The following is a 16,656-nucleotide window of genomic DNA, read 5'->3' as shown; positions in this document are numbered from 1 at the left end:
ATACTGAGTAAAATCCGGATAGCATGTATGTCTCTGAGACAGGCTAACACTGTTCTATCCTGAGATTACTTCTCAAAAAATGTTTATGAATACTATAAGTGCACAATGAAGTACAGTCCTACTGTAGTGTTTTATATTGCATGGCAGAAATAAACAAGTGACCAACACTGAAGACGTGCTGGTGAGTTTATTAAGACTACAGTGTATACAGAGGACTACAATGGAAACATTTTCAGTACATATTCAGTAAAAAGATATTGCTAAGATTTGCATCCTCTGTATGTACTTTCACATAATGTACCGCCTCGTGCGAATTTATTTAAGTTTATTTGTACAATAGAGGATATAATTCAGGAACATACAGGCCGATTTGCCCAAAAATTACGTTTTTGACATGGAGTATTTACAATAAATTTAAAAATGACTATTCTAGAACACGAGAGCTTGAGCAACAGAAGTAAGAATTACGCCACTCACCCAATGTTTTGCTTCTAAAAAGGAGCGAATACAGTAAACTCACTGTAGATAATTCGAAGCGTTCTATTCTATTCACTTCCCTTGGATAGTTGAAGAAGTTAACCTCACAAAGGTTGCAGGGAGAAATATCTATAAAGCATTTCCAAGAGTACAAGTTTCCCTCAAAGTTATCAGACGATCTATTATTCATCTTGCGTGGTTCGGGCGAGTTAAAAATTCCGCCTCTTGAAATGTTTTCTGCCACTATGTTGTGCAAAAGTGACCTGGAGATGCCCTGAAGTATGTTTAAAAAACATTTGCGCAGTAGATACGGCTTCTACATCACTACAGATTAAAAAGAAAACCAATGTTTTTCCAGATCGGTCACTCCAGCCTTCGAAGAAGCCATTTTGTTGATGCGCATATGACGTCAGCATGCTCTCGCTCCAACTAGTTCCAGATCTCTATTTGGTCCTCGGACATTTTTGAATCTAGTAATGGCGGCAAGCCAAAGCCGAAGTTTACGCGTGAAATAAGTGGTCTTCCAATTCGAATTTGAACTTAAAATTTGGCAAGGTTACTATTTAATGAAAGTACTTTCAAAAACCGAAGAGAAAAGGGAAGGTAAAATTTTGATCATAGTACCACTTTAATGAGTGTCTTTATATCTAATAAAGTCAAGGCTAAACTTTACGTCCAATTTTCTAGGCCAAAATAACCCCAAATCTAAATATTAGTGCAAGAATGAGCTTATCTACATCAGAAGATTTTTAAGCCGTTCAATAAATTCGTAGTTTGTATTTTATCAAGTCTAAAACACTCGGCTGCGCCTCGTGTGTTAAACTTGACAAAACACTGCTGCTCATTTATTAAACATTACTTAAATGACTCATTGTTGTCTCCGTCTCCGTCTCTCGTCTTCTTCAACAAGTATTTTGCCTATACAATAGTTCTATGAAAAATCACACAACCCCGAGATATGCTTAATCGGCCTTCGAACAACTGGGCCCTGCGTGTTTATAGAGGTGTTATCGGGGGAATTAGCCATGGGATGATCCTCGCGAGGTGCCAATTTTATGAGCGGCTTCAAAAGTTTAGGACAAGTAGAGAGAAACTCAAATCCAAACGTAATGGCTCAAACTTTTTTGAAAATATTTTTACTGAAAAGAAATACAAGTGGAATGAAAAATCACGCAACCCCGAAATCAGCTTAATAGGCCTTCGAACAACTGGGCGCTGCGTATTAATAGAGGTTTTATCGGGGGAATTAGATATGGGAGGATCCTCGCGAGGTGCCAATGACCGAACTTCAGCGGTTTCTTCCCTACCACCTGTCTCTAGGGGACACTTTCTACGTTGGCACGAGACAGGGAAGCCTTGAGTTTATCAGGCAATCGCCTCCTCTACATCGCAACAGTTCTTACTGAGGATATATATTCAGTATATGTGATCTGGATGTCATTATCATTGTTTATTCTTTGGAAACAAAATTTTAACTTCAATTTTGAAGTTATACTAATTCTAGAGGGAATAAAAAATTTCTCTAATGGAAGACTTCCATTAACTCTTAAAGTGCAGTGCTGTCACCAACTGTTAACTGGAAACTTTAAGGGAGATCTCAAAAGGGTCGAGTTATCATGTCGCGATTGTGAGTTATCGAGGGTTAAATGGAACAGAAATGACTTGAGGTAAAGCAAATGTACCTCGAGCTACCAGGAGGTTCAAGTTAACGAGAATTCGAGTTATCTGAGTAAACGGGAGTTGACTGCAAATGAACTCTAATTTGGTTTGTTTTGGAGTTAAGAGCAAAACCTGAATTAGGAGCATATGAATGAGATAGGGAGCCATTTGCAGTAAACATCCCATAGACCTCAGGTTTGGGAATATATCGTTACCAAATTAATTCATTGCAGATTGCGCCCAGTTTAACTTGTTTCTCTTCCTTGTACACCTGCCTGTAACATAACTTACTTAATTTTGAATGGTTCTGCGTATATTCGCTCAAGGTTCTCATTCAAGATGGCCGGACAAATGCCAAAGTCTGTTCTTTCCTTTGGAGTTGAATATGAATGTATGTACTAACCATGTAATACGATATTGCTCCTAGTAAGCACTTACATATTGCTTACATAAAAGTCCACACCACATGTATCTCCCGCATTTACTTTTATTTCCCTTGTATTTGTACTAAATCTAAATAAAACTTAAATGACACCTGTAATAATAACCTCAATATAATAATAGTAATCTCAATCAAATAAGCATAACTGCTTAGAACCTCTTCTTTACTGGCCTGTGTCATTAGTGTTGAGAATCACATCAGACACATCAGAGCAGCAACTGAGACTACATGATAGTGACTAGAATGGATACTCCAAAATCAAAATCCGATGGGAGACTGGAAACCAAGCACTTCTGTGTGCTTGCCGTTAGTTCCACCCCGGTTTGCTTGCGGTTAGCTCCACTCTGGTTCGCTTGCAGTTAGCTCCACTCTGGTTTGCTTTGCGCTTAGCTCCACTCTGGTTTGCTTGCGGTTAGCTCCACTCTGGTTTGCTTGCGGTTAGCTCCACTCTGGTTTTCTTGCAGTTAGCTCCACTCTGGTTTGCTTGCGCTTAGTTCCACTCTGGTTTGCTTGCGCTTAGCTCCACTCTGGTTTGCTTGCGGTTAGCTATCATTTCTTGGTGAGGGTAGCACAATATGCAGAAATAGGTTCCAATCTCCCAGCGGTTTTCTGATTTTTTAGTATCCATTCTAGTCACGACCAAGAGTACATATGGACTTCAATTATCCAAACTAGTGATGATTATCTTCCCCAAACAGATTTCATGATTTTCCCCCAAATTAATTTAATTGTAAACACAATAGGGACAAATGTCCTATCTCTTTTCAAGAGACGGAAAAAGTCCCATCATAAATTGTCCAAATTTGCACCCAATAAATTTCCAGCGTCAAAATATAAGGTAGCAAACACATATTTTTTTTTGTATTCCATTTCGATCAGGAATTCGAGGGCCACAGGTTTGTCAGTGGCAAGACTATTACGTGCTACCCTCGTTAAACAAAGTCGATTAAGAAAGTGAAATTAATGTTAGAATTTCCCATATTTTTCTAAAGCAGTAATGGTGACCTTTTCCTGACAAAAAAAAACAAACAATTCTCACCCTAAGAAAGCTCTTAGTCTCATTTTCCCCTAATTCAGGTTAATATATACCATAATTCTTACCAGATGATTTTCCCATTAACTTCCCAGGAAATCATTTTCCAAATACAAATAAATTCCGGAAAAGCGAAGTTCTGTTTGAAGATTCCCTATACTTTCCTTAAGTAAAAGTTTGATGTTTTTTCTAAAGACTAAGTTGTTCTCAATTTCTTGTCCAATATTTTCCCAGAGCAGGAAAATCATGTCCCATTAATTTCTTCGCCGAATTTGGGTAAAATTCTATAATTTTCCCTATAACTGAGTTGTGGAAATATTTGTATTTTTTCCCTAAAAGTCGCTTTCGGAGGACAAAAAGGTTTTATACGTTTTCACAATTTTCACAACTTTTGAAATTTTCCCAAAATTGTTCCAAACGAGGAAAATTTCTATGAATTTATGCAGAGTTCCTGTGAGTGAAAGCTACTCTTTTAGGCTAATTGAACCTGGCTTTTCTAGTTAAATTGAGAAGTGAAAAATGTCCCTTCGAGGAGGAGTTATTTTGAATCTTAAATCTTGGCTCCATTTTAGCATAACTAACTTTAGAAGAAGCGAAAAATGTGCTCAAGGGAAGAGATATATTAACCCGTACTTTAGACTGCATTCAGCGCACGGCTTCAGTTTTAAAGTCTAAGATCTAAAGTTAATCCAAAAAGAGAGCTACCTTGGACCCGATTGCTAACTTAATTTTTGAAGTTATACCAACAGCCTATGTAGAGTAAAACGTTACTACAAAGGAACAGTTTCACACCCCTAATTCCGACTATAGGTAAGTCCAGTTTTAAAGCTAAATATGAGACCTAAAATCACTCCAAAAACAGAAACTATTTTGGACATAAAATTCCCATTTTAAGGTTAATCTAAATTGTTATCATTATCATTATCGTTATTATCAAATTATTATTATCATTATTACTATTATGGTACCGGCACTGAGGTGAAAGTTGCTTTAGAGTAAACTTTTACGGTGAGACAATATAGCCCAAAAAAGTGATGATTTTTTGTCTGTTGTGTCCCTGTCAACCTTGCAATTCCCTCGTGCATTTGCCGGGAAGTAAATAGCACTTGCTATACCGAGTTTTAGTAGCCAATCAGAGCGCGAACAGCGTCATCGTCTGTTTTAGTATATACTTACTTATGTTTACTGGCCTGTGCATGTGTCATTAGTGTAGAGATTATGAGAATCTCAAAGTGACATATGAGAGCAGCAACCGATAGTAAATATCGGTAATAATAATAATAATATTATCTTCCCCAAACAGATTTCATGATTTTACCCCAAATTAATATAATTGTTAGCACAATACGGACAAATTTTCAATAGTCCGAAAAAGTTCCCAGTGTAAATAAAGGAGAAATTCACAACAGAAAGAGTATTTGTTTTGTCTTTACCAATAAAAAGTACATATTGAATTTAGTTACTCGCCAAGTTCCAACTTCTAAAGTTCATGCTAACCCAATGAAATTCGCGTCCAAAAAGCCTAAATTTCGAAGGAATCCGCCATTTTAAAACAGTACTTAGTTTCTAGCGTTTCGGTGACATCATTCCGTCGGGTTAAAATCGGTGGGAATCTTAAAGTGCACCTGATTCTCCATCGTTTTCCTTCGCTCTTATGCAGTTGTGAGTGATATTCGGCCCTGGGTTGTACAAATCGATCAGACAAGAATATACCAAAATGTACCTTGTAGTCGATCGTTCATTTCTTCGCCTTCACGTTTCTGATCATCTGGATAACGAACACGTTCTGACTCAAAACGATATAAAGGCTCAAGGGCAGCCATAGCCTTGGATAGAATGACATCACGGAAACTCGCTCGAGGAGTGGCGGCCGCTAATTAATGTTGCATTTTGGGTTTATTTGTACGCGAATTTCAGTGCGTTAGCATGGACTTCAGGAGCTGAACTTCACTGCGTAACTAAACTGTACGTATACTTTTTATTAGCAAGGAGAAAAACGATAGGCTTTTTGGAGTGAATCACTCGTTTAAGCAGAGACTGCGATAACCTACCGGCCCATTCATTCAGCCGAAGGCGACAAAATGACGGTAAATTATTGAGAACCAAACCGCAAAGCGCAACTTAAGCGAATAGTTATTTTAGCCATTAACCAAAATATTGAAACAATACAATGACAGCAAAAAGCCAAGGTGGCAATACCCGAATAATAATATACTACTTCTGATTAGCTTAACATACCAGTAATCTCCTCTAAAAGCAAACACAAAGAGAGTAAATAAAATATCTCCTGACATGCAGCTAGTTATGTGTTTCTAAACTAACTGTGTTAGAGAAGTACGGCTCTTTGCACGTGCCATGTCATGGAGTGTCCTCTAATTACAATTATTATGAATATGTGATTATCAGGTAAAAGTGATGTAACTTAAATTAAGTTTTAATATGATAGAATAGGATCGTTTTGTTACTATCATAGGCGTATGGGCAACTTCGGTCCTGGGGGGGGGGGGGGGGGGGGGGGCGGAGACCTTTTTACCCGAAAAAAAAAATGGCATGGGTCGAAAGCCGAATAAAGAGGCATGTAACATGATAAATAAAACATGCATTGAAATAGTTGTGTACAATTTTCGCCTGCTTGCTGAAGGTCTTAAATTAATTTCGTGGCGTTATCCGAAGGTGTCAATGCACTGAATCCTTTTTGGATATCTTTTATTTATTCACTCTACTTCAGAAAAATATATATTAATTTTGGGGAGCCAATTTACATTGTTTTTCCCCTGCTGATTACAACTGTTTAACACTGAGGAGTCAGGCAGAATTTGCGAGAAAAATCGAACATGATTATAGCAATTTGCGAGAGAAAACGAACGCAGATGAATGAGAAATTTGGACTTTTGAACAACAAAGTTAGGTACATTTCCAATACTTTTCCTGTTGATGTAATTCGTTTTGAACGAAATGTAGACTAGACTTTTCGGCCTATTTTCTATTTTTTCTTTAGGCTTGTTGCCCGAAATCTAAGCATTTTGCCCGATAAATTTTGGCACTGGGGGGCTGCAGCCCCCTCGCCCCCCCGCCTCGTACGCCTATGGAACTTACTATTAGTTTAAATATGCTTTTGCAATACCGTTAAATGTGGCGGTCATGAAAATAAAGCTATTTATTACTTACAACAGATTTATAGGTTTTATAAGACAAAAAGCTGCTGCAAATACTACTACCGTCCCCTTTTCAGTTAATGGATCACACTTGGGTAAGTTCAGAGTAGGCTTTGACACTTATCTCGTAGTCTCCACACTTGTTCATCCCTTCTGGTGGTTGAATCAGCCTGTCAGGAGCTTCATTGACAATTAGTGCCATTCCCTCTAGCTGGTGCACCTCTATGTGGCAGTGAAGAAACCAGTAGCCAGGGTTATCAGATAGAAAATTGATGACAACATACCCCCCAGCTGGGACCATAACTGTGTCTTTTCTGACCGTATGGCTGTCGATATGAAAATACATTGGCTCTTTCTTCCAACTTGGTCTTGTACATCTTCTCTTGTCACATCCCTCTTTAGTACAGTGTTCATCATCGCAGTGTATATCGCTGTTGTGGTTTTTAATGAAACCAGTTGTTTGGTTATATTCTGGATATCCAACATGAACAACGTGAAATGTGTGGCCATGAAGGTGAATTGGATGAGCGTTGTGATAAGCACCAAAAGCTGAAAACACCATTTGAATAGTTTCTTGATAGGGAATGTCTATGACATGGACACATGAGCACTCGGGTGTCGACGGATTGCAGTCTGCCTTAAGGTCACACTTTGTGTCCGATTTTTGGAACTCTTCATTTTGGGTTTGGGGAGGAAAGGAGGGAAGGATAAAGTTGCGTCCATTGACTGCACTTGTTTGAGAGTCACCCTCAAAATTGAAGTTGATGAAATGTCGGCAATCTTTGCAATCCATGGGACCTTTAGGATTTGCATCTGGAAGCTCGTCAGATGGAGTTGGCTCAAGTAAACGTAGGCTGTCAACATTGGTACAGTTGATGTTATATGATGGATGAAAGTCCTTAAATGGGCAGTTCACTGCTTTGCATGGGTTGATTTTGGTGCACCGTATGGGAGGAGAGTTATCTTTGATTTCTTGATATTTTGTTGACGGTACATTAAGATCCGGATCATCTGAGTCACTATCCTGTTTGTAGTGCAAAATAGCCTCTGCCACATGTCCTAAGGACTTGTAGGGTGGTCCAGTGCCACTTCTATCAATCTCCAGAGTCTCCGCACGCATCCAGTAGTCTTTCCGTCCGAAATTATTTTTCGCACTGAGTAGAAAGTCGTATCTCTCTCCGGAATGAATGATGATGTAATCAACGTCTTCTACAGGCTGAATCCAGTAGCCGTCAGTACCCACCACAGTCAGTTTATGGCCATCAATGGAGAATCTGTAAGCATATAGCCCTTGTGCTCCAACTAAGCGAAAGCGATATGTCTTTCCTACCTCAACAGTAAATATACTCAGTCTAGTTTGGATGTAAGGAACATCGGAATGCCTGCCTTTTCCATTTATAATCCCAGAAAAATACGGAACAGGCCCAACCTCTCCTTCTTCAAAACTTCGTGTGGATTCATACCGGTGGTCATTCGGAGTGGGCACCTCGCCAAGCGGTTTGTTTGGATAAAAGCCTAAGCTTGCATGGATCTGTGTGAATAGGTCCAAGGATGCCTCATGTTGCCAATCTAGAAGCGATATGGTGTGCTTTTCTGGAAGGTCTTCAAATGCACCATGTTTTCCGAGTCTAGCTTTGATTTCCTCCATTCTTTCGGGTTTTTCTCTAACTATGAGTGAACCATAGAAGCCATCTGTTCTCTGGGCACCGCTGTGAGAATGATACCAAAAAGTCCCAGCAGGACTAGCAGTGTACATGTATGAAAAGCTCGATGACGGCCCTATCTGACATTGGGTAACTTGCCCTACACCGTCAAACCAAGGTGTTCCGCGCTGGTGCATCCCATGCCAATGAATTGAGATACCTTCAGTGGTAAGGTTGTTGTGAACGTGAATTACAACTGTTTGCCCTTCGTGGACTATCAAGGTAGGTCCCGGAATCTGTCCATTGACGGCTATCGCTAAACGGAACGTCTTACCATCAACAAACTGGGGATCAGTGCATTTGGTGCTGTCCAATGTGGAACATTTTCGTTCAGTTTGCAGTGGCACAGCTGTCCCATCCTGGTCGTCCAAATAATAGATCACTCCTTGCGATCCTCGCAGAGCAATTCCTGTAGGTTCATCCACGGACAACTTTTGATAGCTGGCAAAGGTTCGAATTTCGTCAATCTCAAGGTTAAATCGGCAAACCTTCGCGTGTGCACTGCATTCACAAGTTGGATTACCGTATAGACAATTGGGGGTTTCTTGAGCTACCCATGTTAGTTTGATGTCTTTCGCATTGTATGCATAATACCATTGTTGAGTACGATAATCATCAAGCCACTTGTTTAGTTGTGGATCATTTGTCAGTTCCTCATAGTTCTTATCGCCTGCCTTTGCAGAAATTCGAATGGATGCTATGTACCATCTGTTATTTCCTCCATTCTGAGTTTGTAGGTGAATGTCCTTTATGTCGGATAATGACACGCACTGTGTAGTTTGAAACCGGCTTGCAAAGTGTAACTCTCGCACATAAGGTTGGCCACGTGTCATAGGTCCTTCAAGTTCTGCCTGACATTTTTCATTATTTGATAACAAGATAACTATCAAGTGATTCTTGCCCCACTCATTTGAGAAACCAGCTCCATACTCGTTTCCAGTCTTTGCATCTACACGAATGTAAGTGATACAGGATCCTGCTACCGCTTTGGTAAGAAGGTGCTTTTTGGCATTATATGGGTAAAGATATTCGTCATCGGCGTCCACCCACAGACTGAAACCTGGGTCGGTGGTCAGTTTGGTATACATCTTATTCGTACCCGCCGTGTAGGTGTCGATGGATGCTACGTACCATCCATCAATGCCTCGAGCCTCGAGATAAACTTCCTTAATGTCTTTGTCGGTGCAGATAAGTTGGGGCGTAAAATCACTGTAAACGTTCAGTTCTATTATGTATTGGGTACCTTGATTCTTGTCGTTTTTCATTTCTGCTCGATACTTCATCCCATTGTTCAGAATGATCACCAGCTCTGGATTATAACCATAGCGACGGTTCTGACCTCCTCCATAAACGTCTCCCGTCACCGCTACAACCTTGACATAAGCGATGGATCCTATGCAGAGATAATCAAAAAGCCATTTTTATCGTAAGAAATAGTCTTTTATTAAAATAAAGTGCTAAAAGTTGATATTTTGAACAAAATTTAACTTTTTAAGGGTTTAAGTGTTGGGAATGAATAATACTTTCACGATCGCGATGTTTGTTAAACTGTCTCTCGACCATGCCAAAATGTTTCTACCCGTACAATCAAATAACTTGTTCATTGGCAAATGTAACTAGAGGTGCATCCGAACTACGAGAGTTGGATAACTCTTTTATAAAACCTTCTATGCTCTGTTTTTGATTTTCTATCAAGAATACTTTACAAGGAATAAATCCTCAGCCCGATTTCCTATATAGCTCTTTTAACCGAATTTCCGATCTATCGCTGTGACATTGTAAGAAGCGGAAATACATGTTATATCCGGAATGTCCTCTAAATTTTAAGAAAATAAGTAAGAGGCTTATTCTTTCAAAGTGGCGATCATGTTCTAAGTCAAAAGTGAGGGACGGGGAAAATAAGATAAAGAAATAACATTTAAGTATGAAATAATGTTATTACCTTTCATAACACCCCTCGGTACATAATCGTCTTGAAGGTTCTCGGGTTTGTTGTTTTGTAACTCTAAGAAGACAATTATGATATTGACAAAGGTGAAGTTATTTCCAGGGCGAGAAACTAGAATGGTAAGTCACAGATCAATCAATTATTACATGAAATAATTGAACATCATCCGCTCTAAAACAAAATGGACTGAGCAGGGTGAAAAACCGACAAAGTACTTCTTCAACCTAGAGAGACGGAATTATAACCATAAAACGATCATGGAGTTAAAGCATCCGGATGGTACTTCAGTGACAAAAGAGGACGAAATACTAAAGGAAATTGAAATATTTAATAAGGATCTCTATACTTCTTCTACTAGTGTAGAAAATGCTTTATTCAAATCTTTTATCGCAAATCTAGAATTACCCAATCTTGAGGACTCGGTGAGTAGTGAATTAGAAGGTGAGATCACCTTTAGGGAGTGTAAAGATATTCTTTGTACATTTAGTAGTGGGAAATCACCAGGCGAAGATGGATTTACCTGGGAGTTTTATAACTGTTTTTTTGATCTGTTAGGCCAAGATCTTGTCGACTGTTTTAATGCATCGTATAGAGCGGGTGAAATGTCACTCTCCCAACGGAGAGGCGTAATTACACTTATACCGAAAGAAGATTCGGACCTTTCTACACTTGCTAATTGGCGCCTCATAACGTTATTAAACCTAGACTATAAAATTGCATCAAAAATTATTGCCAAGAGACTAGAAAAAGTTCTAGCTCTTCTAATCAATCCGGACCAAACAGGCTTCATTAAAGGAAGATATATTGGACAAAATATTAGGCTAATTAATGATATTCTTGAGCAAACAAAGCTTCAGAACATTCCTGGTATATTATTACAGCTTGATTTTAGAAAGGCTTTTGACACAATTGAATGGGAGTTTATACAAAGAACAATTGCACTGTTTAATTTTGGGGAATCCATTCAACGTTGGATCTCTATCTTTTACTCCAACACAGAAAGTGCAGTCTTGAACAATGGCTTCAGCACAAATTATTTTCATCTCTCAAGAGGAGTAAGACAAGGCTGCCCTCTATCCCCTTATCTGTTTGTTTTGGCAGTAGAACTGTTGGCGTGCAAGATCAGACAAGATAAAGAAATACAAGGTATAAAGGTTTTTGGTAAGGAGCTAAAATTAAGCCAGTTTGCTGATTATACCACCCTTCTTAACAGTAATTGCAACTCAGTTAAAAAGCAATCGCTGTATTAGATAACTTTGGCAATATCTCCGGTTTGAAATTGAACCCGTCGAAATCCAAAGCTCTGTGGCTGGGATCGTGGAGACATAGAAAAGACAAGCCCTTTGGATTTCAATGGCCTGAAAAACCAATCCGTGTGTTGGGTACTTTTGTTTCCTACAACGAGAAAGAAAACGAAAAATCCAATTTCACGTTAAAACTGCAAAAATTGAAGACCATTCTTGATATTTGGAACTGCCGGAATCTAACACTATTTGGGAGATGTCTCATAACGAAAAGCCTGAGCATCTCGCAACTGGTACATACAATATCTAGCCTCGATGTTCCTCGGGAATACCTAGGGGAGGTAAATTCAACCATTTTTAAATTCATTTGGAAAAATAAAAAGGACAAACTTAAGCGTAAATTTGTTCTTAGATTATGATCAAGGTGGTCTGAGGGCTCCTAGTATAGATGTCTTAGCAAAATCAAAGCTAGCTTGGATTTCCAGACTTCTAGACGACGATCCAAACCGCAGGGAATCTTGGAAGACAATTCCTAGTTATTTTTTCGAAAAATGCGGCGGTTTAAATTCTACTTTACGATGCAACTATGACAAACATTTCCTCGGAAGATTGACCTGCCCCAATTCTACAAATTAATTCCCTTGTATTTCCTGGAAATAAAGGAATCCTTTTCAAACCAGTCCGGTCAGGAATTAATTTTATTCAACAACAAAGACATCCTAATCAACATTCGTACCATCTTTTATAGGGACTGGTTTAATCGAGGCATTTATCTCGTGCGAGACCTTCTTAAATCAGATGGAAAATTCCTTTCTTACACAGAATTTGTTCAGAAATATGATCTTAGATGCAACTTTCTCATTTATTTTCAAGTAGTTTCCGCAATTCCCAGGCATCTTGTAGAATGTGCGATGTCATACCCCGTAGACGGAGCAGGTTTGTTGTCTAGCACTATGTTTCATCTCTCCCCAGAGACCTCCATCAACTTAACCAAAATGAAAAACAAAGATTACTATCGGCTCCTTGTAAATAAAGAACAAATTGAACCGAAGGCTACCTCCAAATGGGAAAGAGACTTGCAAATTGGTCAAGCATCTCTACAACCTTTTTTTAATCGCGTAAGAAACGTATGTAGAGATAATAAGCTTAGGGAATTTTATTTCAAACTCTTACACAGAATCGTAGTCACCAAAAAGGAATTATTTCTTTTTGGTGCGGCAAAGGACGCAAAGTGTCCATATTGTGAATTGAACGACTCCATAATTCACACTTTCTACAACTGTAATTGGAGCCAATTATTCTTTGTAGAGGTAATAAAATGGTTTAATAAAGAAAATGCCACCTCTCTCACCCTTTCTCCAATTGAATTAATTTTTGGTAAGGACAAGGATATCATAAACAAAGAAATTGATATCATTAGAAAGTTAAACTTCACCTTTCTATATGCAAAATACTATCTTTACAATCAGAAATTATTGAATGGAAAGCTGTCATTAAATGAATTCTTAGCAAATGTAAAATTTAAATACAACTTTGAAAAAGTGTAGGATGAGTAATAGCGTCAGGAAAAGCATTATTTTAATGATGTATTGTAGTTTCTTGATCTAGTGTGCTAATAACTATATTATAATTGTAAGTTTTTTTTTTCTTTTTTCAATGAATGTATTTGTATATTTATACGTTATTTGTATGTATTTTTTCTATTGAATTAAATAAAAAAAATAGAACATCAAATGTGAGACTCCTCCCGGGGCCTTCAACGTTGCGCCAGTCTAACGTCGTGTGTTATAGGGACCGACTGTTTTGGGTTTGATAGCGGACTGGGTCTTTCTGACGTGTTATGGACCAAAAACCGTTTTCGGTTGGCTTAGCAGATCAAACTTTGAACAATTGATTTAACTTTCAACCTTGTTTGAAAATGCTGCGACTGTTTCAGCGAAAACAGTTTGAGTATTGTTGTATTAAGGGAACTTCTTCGAAACCAACTTAATTTTTTCTGGACTAGTACTGAGGAAATATTTTATATATATTTTCTAGGATAGCGTGTAGTTCCTTGGAAAGCTTCGGAGTGTGGAAGAAAAACAAAGTAAGAATACTACGAAGGAATAAGAACCGCTCTTGAATTGATTTTCTTTCAAGACTGCATTGCAGTGGTTTTAAAATCAGCATTGGACCAGCTTTAAACAAAACCAAACAATACTGATATTACATAGGTCAGTCATAAAAGATGAATTCAAATGTAACGACGAACCGAAGCTTTAATTAGGGTCTGACTGAGTTTTATGGACCTTGCAATAAACATTGAGCCTACACCTTTCCCAAAATTTGCTGAAAACGCTTTACTTCTCATTGGTTTATCCATATTTTATATTGGATTTGCACAACACAATGTGTGCCTTAACCTACAAATCGCATCCTTGTCGCCTCATTAAAATTCAAAGACGTAACGCTAGAGTAATAATCAGTTTCCCCATACTGTCCCTCTCTCTGAAGAAGTTAGTATCCGTAGTAGTTAGATCATGTGTCGTACTCTTTCAATCGAATTCTTAAGGGTTCAGGACGTCCTTAGCTTGAAATGTTGGCACGGAAACCAAATATTTTATATTTCCTTTTGTATAGTTTCTGCTTAAACTATGAGTGTTTCTCTCGAAAAACTGTACAGTTCCTCTAAAACAGATCCCTCGGCCATGTCTATTTTACTTATTACGTAACACCCGCTGGAGGCACTTTCTGGGTGCGTTATTAATTTTTCATGACGATTGAAAGACTAACCTTTTTTTATACTAGATGCATTAATAATTAAAGTACTTACTTTCCTGGTCAAAAACTTGGAAATTCGTTTCGTGAGTTTCCCTTGGATTCTCAAAAACTTCTTCGAGTATGTCTAAAGTTAAGAAAACAAAAAGGTTTTGATTTGACTACCCAAGATAAAAATGATAAATAAAATATATGATTACAAAGGTATAAAGAGGAGACAACAAAAACTGCTACGGAAAAAGCGCTTTATCATGCCAGCTTTTTCTTTTGCCCCTTGCGTGAGTAATGTACATATAGTAGTTCACTTTGGAAACTGGTGCATGCCTGGGACAACAGCAAACGCGCATGCATCGGTAAGATCGTTTGGCGGAATTTCTTTTCACAGCTTTGAAGTCCAAGCGATTCCATAGAAGATGCGTGCGCGCTTTCTCTTGTCCTAAAGCAATCTAGGAATCTAATCTGGGAACTTGGAACATATCGTCCATATATAGACCCACAACTTATAAGATGCAATGTTTGTTAAATTACCTAATTTAAAATACGAACAATACTATCACAGTAATTCAAAAGAATTCGAGAAAGGAAATAACTTTTGTCTGTTACAATTGCGAAAAAAGCCGGTAAAAGACTAACCAGGTTCTTTGGCGTTGATTTCGTCCTGTTAAATAAACAAATTAATCATATTAGAAATGTAAAAGATTTAAAATTATTTGTTATTGAAGAATCTAACCGGCGAAGTAGGAGAGGGACTGGGTAAACACACTTACCTGAGCCCGCTTACGAGCAACTGATGTTGCCACGGCCCAAGTGATTATGAACAAAGTAAAACACTTCATAGTCCTGCACAATCAAGAAAAGAAATCAGTAGATTATTAAAAGGTTAGTTATGACGAGTAAGTGCTGAGTCAAGTTAAAGCGTTTCAAAATGTGTTTGGAGTGCATGACGTCCTCACTTAATTTCGTTGTAGTTCCGTTCTCCAGAATTCGTGTAACTGAGACGAGCAATAAAGTAGAAAGCTTCTTACTTTTAGTTGCAGTTATAAACAAGCCTGTTTTTTTTGTTACTTAACACATTAACCTGTCAGTGGAGTCTTAATTGGCGTCATCGAAGTGATCTCTGTTAAACGTTAAACGACGTTGTGTCCCTTCGTTGTCCGTATTAGAGAGGTTCGACCAAACCATTTTAATGATGTACCAATTAACAAACTCGAAATAAATTTTGAGCTCCGAAAGCGAAAAGCGGAAGCGTCATTTTTGCCGTATTCAAGTATTATCGACTTTCTCAAAAACGAATCGATATTTAGCCAAACAAAGTATACAGTGATTTGTTTCATATTAAGGCCTACCTATGGTAAGAATATGAACGAAATCCATTTTTCGTTTTTGTGTGATTTTTGTGCACATGTCTTCCATAAGATGTTTGACCTGGGAATTTAAGGACGGCTGTTCCCAAAGGATGTGCATGGTTTCCTTGATTTTTAATTGGAAGCTTGTGGACGCCGAGTCAAGAACCAAAAAATGCTCTGAACAAAGGGAACGACAATTTTCAGAACCCCTCTTTAAGCACATGAGGGGTTCTAAATATAAAAAAATGAACTTTAAAAACATCGTGTGGTTTTTCAAAGCGATATCCTTTTTCGTGCTACTACGAAGCCTTGGTAAAAAAATAACAAGTTACCAACCTTGGCTGATCAGCACAGTTTCTTAACTCCACGCAAAGGAGATCTTCCTGTTACAAACTCACCACTAAAAAATAAAAAACCCAAGTTGGTTTTGTACACCGTTTATACTACTCATAAACAATACCCATCTACTTTCTTTTGAAATTTAAGATAATTAAGATCGATAGAAATCTTCTATTTCCTAAAGGTCATTAGAGAGCGTTTGTTATTTTATCATCGCCAGAGATCCGATGAATCATTAAAATAATTAAGATCTTCTGTGTTGCTAAGTTGTTTTAGAACGTAAGAAACTTTTGAAGCAGTATCAATACAAGTTGCACGCAACTCTCGTAATTTACCTGACAAGCTTAGTTGTGCGGACGTCAAAAATCAATAGACTCAGGACTCTGCTAAAAGTACTTGTTACATCATTATTGAGCTCTTTGTTGTGCCTTATAAGTACTTTAAGGTATCACGGAAGGAAAATTGGCGTTTTCGTTCCAAATGAAATTGTGTGCAAACCATCAAGGGTAACCCCAATAAAGTATATATTTTCTGAAAGCTTATTGAATAAAAA

At 38.1% G+C, this 16,656-nt stretch overlaps 1 protein-coding gene across 2 annotated transcripts; it reads right to left on the bottom strand.

The window, feature by feature from the left end:
• Nucleotides 1–6,217: 6,217 nt before the first annotated feature.
• On the bottom strand, nt 6,218–16,231 carry LOC144634921 (uncharacterized). Of its 2 annotated transcripts, XM_078493976.1 has the most exons (6): nt 16,101–16,231; nt 15,186–15,258; nt 15,052–15,076; nt 14,474–14,545; nt 10,412–10,474; nt 6,218–9,862 (listed from the first exon to the last, which is right to left on the bottom strand). In XM_078493976.1, exons 2-6 carry the CDS (start codon nt 15,252–15,254, stop codon nt 6,852–6,854), a joined length of 3,240 nt encoding a protein of 1,079 aa, XP_078350102.1. In that variant the 5' UTR covers nt 15,255–15,258; nt 16,101–16,231; the 3' UTR covers nt 6,218–6,851. The 2 variants fall into 2 exon arrangements, with proteins under 2 accessions (XP_078350102.1, XP_078350103.1); XM_078493977.1 differs by lacking the exons at nt 10,412–10,474; nt 14,474–14,545.
• Nucleotides 16,232–16,656: the final 425 nt, after the last annotated feature.

The sequence above is a fragment of the Oculina patagonica genome, chromosome 13 (genome assembly GCF_052425735.1).
Source record: "Oculina patagonica isolate OP01 chromosome 13, crgOcupat, whole genome shotgun sequence".
Lineage (NCBI taxonomy): Eukaryota > Metazoa > Cnidaria > Anthozoa > Scleractinia > Oculinidae > Oculina > Oculina patagonica.
The sequence above is the reverse complement of the archived record's forward strand: the minus strand, read 5'-3'. Positions and strand labels throughout refer to the sequence as shown.

Bases quoted from the DNA above. Each gene is read 5' to 3' on its own strand.
- LOC144634921 (XM_078493976.1), bottom strand. From the start codon at position 15,254: ATGAAGTGTTTTACTTTGTTCATAATCACTTGGGCCGTGGCAACATCA. The intron at 14,546-15,051 runs GTTAGTCTTTTA...TCTTAACTTTAG, and splicing joins AATCAACGCCAAAGAACCTG to ACATACTCGAAGAAGTTTTT. The intron at 9,863-10,411 runs GTAATAACATTA...ATCTCTGCATAG, and splicing joins ACCGAGGGGTGTTATGAAAG to GATCCATCGCTTATGTCAAG.